Source organism: Helianthus annuus, chromosome 8 (assembly GCF_002127325.2).
Source record: "Helianthus annuus cultivar XRQ/B chromosome 8, HanXRQr2.0-SUNRISE, whole genome shotgun sequence".
Taxonomy (NCBI): domain Eukaryota; kingdom Viridiplantae; phylum Streptophyta; class Magnoliopsida; order Asterales; family Asteraceae; genus Helianthus; species Helianthus annuus.
Window position 1 is genome coordinate 84,672,702 of NC_035440.2, and position 11,582 is coordinate 84,684,283.

At 35.2% G+C, this 11,582-nt stretch overlaps 1 protein-coding gene and 1 long non-coding RNA gene across 3 annotated transcripts; one reads left to right on the forward strand and one right to left on the reverse strand.

Moving 5' to 3' along the window:
• Window positions 1–527: 527 nt before the first annotated feature.
• Window positions 528–8,977, reverse strand: LOC110873257 (6-phosphofructo-2-kinase/fructose-2,6-bisphosphatase). 2 transcript variants are annotated; one of them, XM_035976712.1, is made up of 23 exons: window positions 8,652–8,977; window positions 7,537–7,600; window positions 7,137–7,429; window positions 6,201–6,389; window positions 5,922–6,131; window positions 4,979–5,074; window positions 4,768–4,866; window positions 4,643–4,672; window positions 4,497–4,550; window positions 4,300–4,353; window positions 3,511–3,588; window positions 3,323–3,414; window positions 3,165–3,222; window positions 2,990–3,064; window positions 2,416–2,463; window positions 2,229–2,326; window positions 2,076–2,151; window positions 1,916–1,978; window positions 1,744–1,835; window positions 1,571–1,639; window positions 1,359–1,422; window positions 890–955; window positions 528–803 (listed from the first exon to the last, which is right to left on the reverse strand). In XM_035976712.1, exons 1-23 carry the CDS (start codon window positions 8,799–8,801, stop codon window positions 726–728), a joined length of 2,196 nt encoding a protein of 731 aa, XP_035832605.1. In that variant the 5' UTR covers window positions 8,802–8,977; the 3' UTR covers window positions 528–725. The 2 variants fall into 2 exon arrangements, with proteins under 2 accessions (XP_035832605.1, XP_021977881.1); XM_022122189.2 differs by having other exon boundaries at window positions 8,625–8,976.
• Window positions 8,978–10,373: 1,396 nt separating this feature from the next.
• On the forward strand, window positions 10,374–10,860 carry LOC110873256. The gene is made up of 2 exons (XR_002555006.2): window positions 10,374–10,528; window positions 10,630–10,860. It is a non-coding gene; the product is annotated as an uncharacterized LOC110873256 (long non-coding RNA).
• Window positions 10,861–11,582: the final 722 nt, after the last annotated feature.

An 11,582-nucleotide genomic window follows, 5' to 3' on the forward strand; every position in this document is an offset into this window, starting at 1 on the left:
CGAAGATATGAATCGATTGATGTAAAACTTACCTCAAAATACTGCCCTCAACCCACGAAAATGGTGCTTCAATTCGGGTGTTTAAATTCCAATTAACAAAAATCAAGCCATTTCGAGCACAATTTCGAAGTAAGTTTTACATCAATCGACTCGCATCCTCGTTTTGATCAAAAGCCCTAAAACGTCGTTTGTAATTCGGAAAAAAACTTAACTCCGTTAAGCTATTTTAATGGCGGACTATTTTACAAAAAAATTGACCAGTCCGGATTATTATCGGCTAATAACTGACTTGGGATTATTATCGGGCAAAGTTAAAAAGGTGGGATTATTTATTTCCAATTTGCCATAAGAGTATGAGTAAAATAATTAAATAATATATATTATGTATAAGAATACAATTATAAAAAATAAGCCGATCTCGAACTTAAAAAACTACTTATGAGTCGAGCTCGATCTTTACAAACAAAGCTCTAAACGTAAAGCTTGGACGAACTCACACTCAACTCGGCTCGTTTACACCCCTGGTATGATCTAGATATTTCATTGAAAAATGACCATTTTCACCTTCCAGAAAAAGAAAATTTTTTGTTCAATTTACATGAAGCAAGATAGCCACTATGAATATATGTTATCCTTCCATTAACAGATGTTTCTATATTATACATATACCCAGAGTTCCTTCAAACAGGATCAAGAATTCATTTCTTGATTTCCATGATCATCAATCAATCCATGAGTTTGTACCGTTTCTCTTGCACACCGGTCACTCCCATTTGTATCTCGATTATCGTATGAAGTGGCATCTGAAATCCCCGATATTTCAAACGCGTTAATCTTGTTTTCTAAGGTTACAAAACTGAAATGATTGATCTAATGATATGTTGGTTACCTCTATGTGTGGAATTTCATGCAATGGCCTATCAGCAAAATAGGCATATAAAGCTCTTAGAACAGCCTGCAAAAATATGTATTAAAATTTACAAACCCGTTCGACCCATTTTCTTGAGTTAATTACTGTTTTCGTCCCTGTGGTTTCTCAAAAATCACTATTTCAGTCCATTAGTTTAAAAATTGCGATTTCGGTCCCTGTGGTTTCACTTTCGTAACCATTTCAATCCCTATGGTTTCACTTTCGTAACCATTTCAATCCATTTATTCTGTTAGTACAGGGACTGAAATGGTTACGAGGTGGACTGAAATGGTTACGAAAGTGAAACCACAGGGACTGAAATCACAATTTTTAAACTAATGGACTGAAATAGTGATTTTTGACAAACCACAAGGACGAAAACAGTAATTAACTCCATTTTCTTTTTACTCATTCGTGGAGGTAAAATTTTGTGGCTGCATTTTCTGACCTGGTGAGATACAACTACGACGGGTGCACGTTGTCGTTCAAGCTCGATAATAACTGGCTCCAACCTGTTATATATACAAAAATCAAAATGCATACTTTGACTTTGCTTAACATGTCAAACTTGTATTACAAAAACTGAATTAATTATCTACTTTCAATATTTTCAACTTAGATTTTTTTTTTTTTTTTTGTGTTTAAAAAAAAAATCAATACCTTTGTATCACATCGAGATACGACTCTCCACGAGGATACCGATACCTGAGTTTATCTTTCTTCCTTGATCTTCATAACATTAAACAAAAGACCATTAAATGGAAACGTATAGAAACTACTCATACTTGATTAAAAAAAAAAAAAAAAAACCGACTATTTCATATTAAACATACTCGTATTCATCAGGCATATTCTTCTTTATCTCTTCGTAAGTCATACCGTCGCATACACCAGCATTTATCTCATCAAGTGCACGCCATTGTATCTATAACATAAAGAAAGTAAGCAAACTTTATAAACGATAAGTAACCAAAAAAAGCAATTTATGCGATACAGAAAACTAACCTTTGGAAAGCCAACAATTTGATTTGCACTTATAATTGTTCGTTGCAACGTGCTTGTCCATATCTAGGTCAAAACACATACAATCATCAACAATTTGATTTGCACTTATAATAAGAAATATTCAATTTAAAACATTGCGCAAAATGAGTAGAGTTCTTACAGAAGCAGCCCGTTCGTTTTTTAGTCGCTTCTCAACGAAATTAGTAAGCTTTTTGGCGTAAAGCTCCCCATTTCCACTATAAAAAAAGTCAAAAGATCACTAAAAGTTGACCTTTTCCAGTCATGAAGATAGATAGATAGAAACAGAATAAACCTTAAGGGAGTGTCACCACCAATTCTTGCTCTCACATTATCACGACTCTCACCATGCCTTGTAAGCAAAATCGGTCTAGGCGTCAAATGCGTATTCACCTGCGAGTAAATTACTATTATTCAAGATAATGTTAACAGGCTCATAAAACCCGTAACTTAAAAAAGATAACGTAGCTTTGATCACGTACCAAGAAAAACACAATTCGGCCGGGAAGATAACCACTGATGTTGTTCACCTGAATAATTTGTCAAGAAAGATATGGTGATGTTATATTGGAGTAAATTGTCATTTTAGTCCCTGAGTTTTTGTCCAAATTGCCATTTTAGTCCAAATAGTTTTTTTTTTCTCCTCTGGGTCCCAGGCTTTTCCTTTTTCTTGCCATTTTGATCACATTGCCTAACTTAGTCTAAAAACCAGGTTATAATCAGTGGTATTTTTGGCATTAAATTATTATGAGGTTTATAAATTATGTTGTAAACTACCCTTGGTTATCACTACACAACAGTTATGCCAAAAATACCCCTGGTTATAACCAGATTTTTAGACTAAGTTAGGCAATGTGATCAAAATGGCAAGAAAAAGGAAAAGTCAGGGACCCAGAGGAGAAAAAAAAAACTATTTGGACTAAAATGGCAATTTGGACCAAACCTCAGGGACTAAAATGGCAATTTACATTGTTATGAAATAATGCTAACTTTAATTTAATGTGGAAATTAAATTAAGAAAATAATAGGGTAAAAAGTAAGAATGGAAATACTTACTTGTATCTGGCCCCCATGGCCGCTAACCATATCGATCATTTTAATATATGAGCCTTCATTAACCGGCTCATAAATCTAGTCAACATTATGTAAAAAAAATATATATATATATAAATCACCATAATACATAATTTATATGTCACGGACAAATTTATTCAAAAGAATTTACGGGTACCTTCTCGTAATTATCAAGTCTACATTTAAAGTCCTGATACCCAGCTTCAAAATCTGGCCTGTTAAATTAAATAATATATAAAGATGTTCCATAAAATCCATATATATATAAACTTTTAATTTTTGGAAAAATATGATGGTTTTATAAAGAAAGCATACTCGTCAGCATAATCGGGACTCTGTTGAATCTTGAGTCGGATATTTCTTTCAATTATTTGGCGGTCATTACAGATTGTTTCCAAAAATATGATCTGCAGTGTTCATTGAGCAACAACTTAGAATATTCATATTTTTGAATAATAACGAAAATATTGATCTTTAGCAAAAATAACGTTACGTTACGTTACCTTGCATTTGCCTTCAGCCATTTTCATAAGCATATTCCTTCGCTCACTAGTGCTGTTTGTGGCATCAAATATTCCTACCTACATAATATCACAAGCATTTATACACTTATAATATAGATATGGAAATGTTTACTTGTAAATGGGTAGATTTGGGTTGGGGTTGTGTTCTAGCTCAAAGGGATTATATCGGAGAAAATAGCTAAAATCACGTTGAAAGTCACCCATTTTAATCCATTAATATTGTAATATCGTTTTTGTAAAAGTAAAGTATACGGATAGTCCCTGTGGTTTACCAAAAGTATACTAATGGTCCTGGTGGTTTGCACTTTATAACACATTTAGTCCCCAACTTTGCCAAAAGTCACACGGATGGTCCCTGTGGTTTGCGCTTTGTAACGCATTTAGTCCCTAACTTGGACCTGTTAAAACCTTTAGATTTGTTGGCTGGGGACTAAATGCGTTACAAAGTACAAACCATAGGGACCATCCGTGTACTTTTAAAAAGCCAGGAACCAAATCCAAAATTTTGGTAAACCACAGGGACCATCCGTATACTTTACTCTTTTTATAATTTTAATTAGAGTAAACTACACGTATTGTCCTTTATGTTAATACCATTTTTCAGGCGGTGTCCATTGGCGATAAAACTGACGAGTTTTGTACTTAACGTTTCAAAATCTTGCACGTTTTGTCCTTTGGCCCTAACCCAGTTAAATTTTTTGGTTAAATCTGATCACTCAAGGGTATTATAGTCTTTAAAGGTGTGAAACATCATAATATTGGACTTACTTGGCCACCTTCTTGCATCCAAGCTGTCATATCATCCATTGCTAGAGCTGCTACCTAGTGGCATTTAATTCATTAAAACAAAAATTACAAATACTTACGTTATAAAAATTAATGTCGCATTCTCAAAAAAAAAAAAAAAAAAAAAATCATATAACCAAACATAACGTTAAGTTGGAAACTAGTTTGTCGATTTTCACCTCATTTCGGGCTTCCATGCCTTCTGTATTATCACCCCGGAAAAAATCAGCACTCTGCATGAAATAATTGCAATCAAGCAAGATTAACATCAGATATATTAGTGAATTTAGTAAGTTAAAAATAAAAGTAATTAAATAGAACCCACCTGATTAGTTCCATGCTTGAGCCGTCGATACTGTTACACCACGAAAAACTATCAGACCATTTATCATAATCCACATGCTCTGGTCCAATAACAAATATATAATAACGAAATTACGAAGCAATCACCTTGCCAACATTAAAGTGTTTCGTGTCGTGTCCTAACCAACGGAGATACCTTGTAAGTTTAGCAGCCGTAAAAGTTTTGCCACGAGCTGGCAACCCAACCTACCATGTATAATCAAGATTTATTTAAATAAAATATTAGAGACAGTTTCAACCCGTTTACGTATGAATGGGTCGATTCGAATTATGTTTATCTATAAATAATAAAAATTACCAAAACAATGGCCAGATGCATATCTTCTTTCGGTCCAAGCATTTGATCAGCAACAGCTGCCGCTGCAACAGCCCCAGCAGCCGCTGGAATCTTGTTCTGATAATAATAAAAATAAAAATAATAATTCAAATAATAACAATTATAGTTTAAATAATTCAAATTTGTCCCTGAGGTTTGGCCAGTTTTGCGACTTTCGTCCAAAGGTTTGTTTTTCTGCATTTGGATCCAAAAGGTTTGGAATCTTGCCATTTTCATCCATCTAGTTAACTCCATCCATTTTCTCTGTTAACTCAGGGGTATTTCCATAGTTGTCGATAGCGAATAGCGACAAATAGCGACAAGGCATGGCTAGGCTACGTAGCGAATAGCGACGGCAATTTTATAAATAGCGATTACACTAGAAAAAGATTTTTGAAAATTTTTATATGTATATTACATCAAAATACCCTTGTATATATGCTATTTTACATGTATATTTAACAAAAACCTATAAATCTAGCTATTTTATAGCTATAACCCTTTATAACATTAAAAAAAATAAAAAAATAAAAATAATAACTGTCGCTAAAATCGCTATTCATCGCCATGACCAACTTAGCGACACATAGTTGCATCGCCATAAAGCGCGCTATAGCGACCGCTATGGTCGCTATTAACAACTATGGGTATTTCCATCATTTTTGTTAACTTAAAGGGCAATTCGGTCTAATGGATTCGGTCGGGGGTATTTTTAATACATGTACATAAAGTGAAAAAAGGCCGAATTGCCCTATAAGTTAGCGAAAAGTACGGAAACACCCCTGACTTAACGGAAAAAATGGATGGAGTTAACGAGCTAGATGAAAATGGCAAGATTACAAACCTTTTGGATCCGGATGCGTAAAAACAAACCATTGGACGAAAGTCGCAAAACTGGCATTTTACTCTTTTCTTTTTTACAAACCTTGGCTCCTGAATCAGGTTTACCAGCAGTGGTCAAAGTATGTGCGCTCGCTGATCTGACCAACCGAGGTGACCCCACACCTCTATCCACATAAAGCGCTTTATAACTATCTTGCTTTTGTATTGGTGAGATTGTACCCACCGATTTCGATTCAACCATGCCAGGTAGATGAAACAGCTTAGGTGGGTCCGGGATAACAACTTCCATTTCCTATTCACAATAATAACGTTTAGTGAACATTTTTAGGATATGATTATATAACACAAAGTGATTAATTACCTTTATGGTTGCGGGACGATCGTTAGAAACACTTGTGTCTTTGTTTGACACGTCAGCACTGGAAAACGCTCCACCTTTTTTAAGAGATCGTGGAGTCTCGGTCATATTAGCAGCGTAAACGACAGAAGTTGCAGGGGCCGGAACTAAATATTGTTCAAGATCAAGGTCCAAACTGGTTGAAGAGCCATTCTGAGTATAAATTTCAAGAAATGAGAAAGAGAACTTATTAAACTTACACTTTCATGGTAAGATGGGCGAGTAGGGGGGCTACGTTCGTGTTCGTTAAGGAATTTGTGAACAGTTCGCAAACACATGACGAACAAAAGTTTATGTTTGTGTTCATTTGTTAAGGAATTTCAGTTGTTCACGAACAGTTCGTGAACACAAATGAACACAAACGAGTGTAAACAAACAATGACGAACATTAAATATGAAAATAAAAAAAAGCACCCTTAACCTCAAACATTGGAGACAACAAAAGTAAAAAGTTAAAAAACATTAAACTTTTAAAAAATAAACATAAACAAACGAACACGAACGAGCGTAAACGAACATATTGTCGAACGTTCGTGAACGCATTCGAACGAGGAAGACCTTTGTTCGTGTTCGTTTATTTAATTAATCGAACAAAATTAATTAAACGAACTTCCCGCCGAACGATTCACGAACTGTTCACTGAATGTTCGGTTCGTTACAGCCCTACGAGTGAGAGTTGGGTAACGGGTCAAAACAAGTTATGGTTGTTGACATGAGTAACTTGAAACGGGTCAGTCGAGTTTGGGTTAACCAGAAAAAAGTTTTTTAAATCCCTTTTTCTATAGATAATAATAATAATAATAATAATAATAATAATAATAAACAAAAACAATATACTTATTTGACCTTGTTTCAACCAAAAACCGACACGTTTATGAGTAAGCGGGTCAAAATAACCACCTCGACACCCTCAGGCAACGAATTTATGCTGACGTCGGGAATCCCGCGAACAGTGGAGGGTTCAAGATTTTCTTGATAAGCTCTCCAACTAGCGGCAAGATCAAACGGTGAGACCCTGTTGGCCTTAATGAACACTTGATATTCAAGAATCTCATCTGTATTAAACGTGAAAACCGCCAAACGTGCAACGCCTTGCAAGGTACCACCCATGAACTGCCTGTTCGGGCCTTCCTCCTCTATGCACGGCACATTGTTGTATTTCGGCTTCAATAAGAATTTGAAGTCCAAAGTTTCTAAAAAAACAGACAAAACGGTTAACGGTGTAGCTGCAATAAGTCATCTGCTTTGACTTTTAAAGTCAAACCTCTTATTTTTCAGCTTAAAAGAAACAAAAAAGTACCATGATTAGGAGGGACAACAAAACTTAATTCCCACATTGAGGTTGACTCGCGTTCCATTGGAAGCTAATTCAAGAAAACTATCAACGTTAAAAAATATGAACATAGGAAAAGAATTGTCTATCGGTTTTATTAGAAGCTAGAAACAAAAGATAATAAAAACTAGAAACATCAACATTGAGGACACTCTAAATAGGTTTCATGGTTCGAAATTTTAAACGTGAACATCAACAAAGACTAAATTGGTTACACCAGAGGCTAAATACAATAATCAGGATTAACATGGGTATTGAAAAAGATTACAAATAGGTTTGAATGAAAGCTAGAACAACAAGATTACAAAAACAACAAGAAACTAGATACAGGAAACTTATCAAAATCAGAAGAGTAAATTACGTTTTTGGCCCCTGTGGTTATATCACTTTTACTATGTTAGCCCAAAATAAGAATTTTTAACATATCTGAACCATGATCTCTATAACTAACCATTTTGGCCCCTAAGTCTAACCATTTTGGCCCCTAAGGTCTCTATAACTAACCATTTTGGCCCCCATGATCTCCAGACTTAGGGGCCAAAATGGTTAGTTATAGAGACCATGGGGGCAGATATGTTATAAATTTTTATTTTGGGCTAATATAGTAAAAGTGATATAACCACAGGGGCCAAAAACGTAATTTACTCAAATTAGAAACATGAATATTGAGAAGAAAAAAAAACTATAGATTGGTTACAATGGATGATGCTAAATACTATAAAATTATCATAATTAGGAACATGGGTACTAAAAAAGATTATAGATAGATAGGTTTCAATGGAAACTAGAAACAAGAAAATTATAAAAATTAGTAACACAATTGTAAATAGGTTACCAAGAAACTTATAAAAAAATCAGTTACATTGAAGACTATATGCAAGAAAATTAACATAACAAAATCATCAAAACTATAAGCATATGTATTAAAAACAGATTATACAATAGGGTCTCATTGAAGCAAGCTAAATACAATCAAGAATCAAGATAAGCAAAAACCACTAGACATTCATCAAACAAAACCTTGTTGAGAACAATATATAATAGATTAAACTTACAGCTTTTGAAGGATCCCAAGAACCAACAAGAGGAACAGAGCCATAAACATGAGGAACAAGGTCTCCTTTGACATTGTAATTCTCCATCTTCAAAGAAACATAGAGTTGACCACCATCTTTCTCCTCTCCACTGCCATGAGAGCTGCTGTCAAGATTCCTTGAAGTGCCAGTACCCATTGCTGTAAAGCTGTGATTTTGATGAAACTAGTGGCTGAGTTGGTGAACCTGGAAGAGAACCCACATGGGGTTTGAAGGTTTAACAAGAAAAGATTGGAATTGTGAGATGGAGGTTTTGATAAGACTCAAGAGTGGTGAGTAGTGGTGTTTGGGGGTGGATATTTAGGGGTGGGGTAGAGGGGTTTGTTTACACATGGCATCATGAGGCGATATGTAGTTGTGATTTGTAGGGTAGTTGTGGCCTACTTTCTTTATTTGCAATTGACCAAATGGGAAGAAGTTTAAGTGAATTAAGTGGTGTGGATTAACAAGTTCTTGATGAATAGGTTAAGTGGTGTGGATTGTTACATGATTGCTAAAGTTGGTTAATTTAAAAAATTTCTAGTGTTAAGAGGTCATATGGAGGGATGGGAGATTAGGATGGACATCTACGTAGGTAAGTGTCTGAAGGAAGATTAGGATGAACGGGAAATTTACGTTGACCAGAATAAGATTGGCCCCTTAGGGCAAGAGAAGAGATCAGGATTGGTGGGGTCAAGATTGCGGGAACACTGTTCCCCAGTTGGAACCGCCAAAAACGCTCTATCCTGAATGCTTGTTCCAAAACCAAACTGGAGTACCCAGTGACTCGAAAGTAAAAAATAGATTACCATAAATTTTCTTCAAAATATGAAATGTCCTAATTATTTAGGCTAACTACCACTTGTAACAAACTTTTAGGCTAACTACCACTAGTAACAAACTAATTACTTTTAAGCTTTAAATAAGCAAGCGGCCATAATTTAGGTTTTTAGTTTTATAGTTTACAATTGACTAATCCTTTGAACACATAATACCTTACAAGGTTTTCCTTATTCTTAACAAACTATTATATGTATTTAAGTGTAAAAGTGCTATAAAATGACAACATCACAATGCAACTAGTATGTGAAATAGCAAGCGCCATGTTGTTGCCTACAGCGACTCTTTCCAAACCGAGGAGTCATGTGTGGTGTGGTGTCGTGAACCATGACTATATCTCATGCAATGTGAGATGGAGCTCCGAGCCGCGCATCTATGTTGGTAAGGTGTGTTGTATCCCCTTTATTTAAGATTTGGAGGGTTCAATCCCGCATGATGCTAGATTAGGAGTTTTTAAGAATAGGTTAGTATGTCGTAAAAATGACGCATAACATTAGGGCTGCAAACGAAATAAATATTCAAATAACAGTTCGTGAACCGTTTGGCGGGAAGTTCGTTTGCTTTAGAAACGAGTGAACACAAACATGATATTTCGTTTGTTTTGTTAACGAATGAACATGAACAGAAGCCGTGTTCGTTCATTTATGTTCTCATAAACGTTCGGTAACGTTTTGGTTTATGTTCATTTGTGTTTATGAACGCTCGTTTTCGTTGGTTTGTGTTCGTGTTCATAACCTACAATTAACGGATGAACACAAACAACCACGTTCATTTCCTTAATATACGAATACAGACATAAAATTTCGTTCAATAAGTGTTCACGTGGTGAATTTACTTTGAGCATTGGGCCGAGAGGAATATGTTGATGGGGCCGGCCATTGAAGCAGTAAAACTTGGATCAGAAAAACCGGGTACGGTAACCGACCCATGAAAACAAAAGCAAGTAGCTAGCTAGCTAGGGTTTCTTTCACTATAAACAGACATTCCTAATTGAATTCCCTTCACTTGCTTTCGGAAGTCCAGTCGTCGTCACCATGAGAGCCAAGGTAATTAATCAATTCTGCAACATTTAAACTAATTGTTTGATAAAACAAGTATTATTTGTATATAATGAATGAATGAATGTGAATAAATTGATTGATTGCAGTGGAAGAAGAAGAGAATGAGGAGGTTGAAGAGGAAGCGCCGAAAGATGAGACAACGATCCAAGTAGATGATGATGCTTTCATGTCGGTGTTGATTTACCCTTTTCGTTTATGTTTTGATACTCGCTTATCTTCTACGAATTATGTAGTGCTATTTGGTTATGGAGTTTTCTCTGTTTGCTTACTATATCAGCTCTTCTTCACATTAATTGTCTCAAATGTTATTGATGTTTTATCTCTAACGGGTCATATATCGGTCCCCCTAGTAAAATACCACTGTTGTCAGATATCGGTACTGATATTATTGGTGATATATCACCGATATTTGACCAATATATCAATGAATTATTAGTGTTAAATTGCTATATATATAAATTCTGCATTATATTAAAATTACCGATATCTATCTTACCGAAATAACCCATATCTCAAATATTGGCCTTGACCGATATCCGATATCTTACCGCATTAACTGCATAGTACCTGATAACTTCCATATCTGATGCTAGTAATGGCCTGTTTGTTGGGTATAGACTGGGCTTAGCCAAGAGTAACAAAAACTTCTTTTTGTATGCACAACTCAACAAAAATTACAAAAAAAAAAAAAAAGATGATCTTTTATTATTGTGCTCACGTTCTTCAGGCAGCTGCTACTTTTAGCAGTTAAACTATAAATACTCTGTTTCAGCAACAACTGTACTGTCCTTAGAGAGCATTTTCTTTGTGTATGTTGACCCGGAACGCGGCATTAGGTTTTGCTGGATTCAGCTTCGGTTGGGAACAAATATCCGGTGCTAATTCTCCTAAGACCTGGTTTTTTTGATAATTAGTTTTGTGAGTTTTCTAAGAAAACCATTCATCAAAACAACACCTGTACGCAGCAGGCCTTTCGGCATCATAAATATTGAAGGCTTTAATTACACTTGTGCCTGTTATGTTTTGACCTCAATTGTCT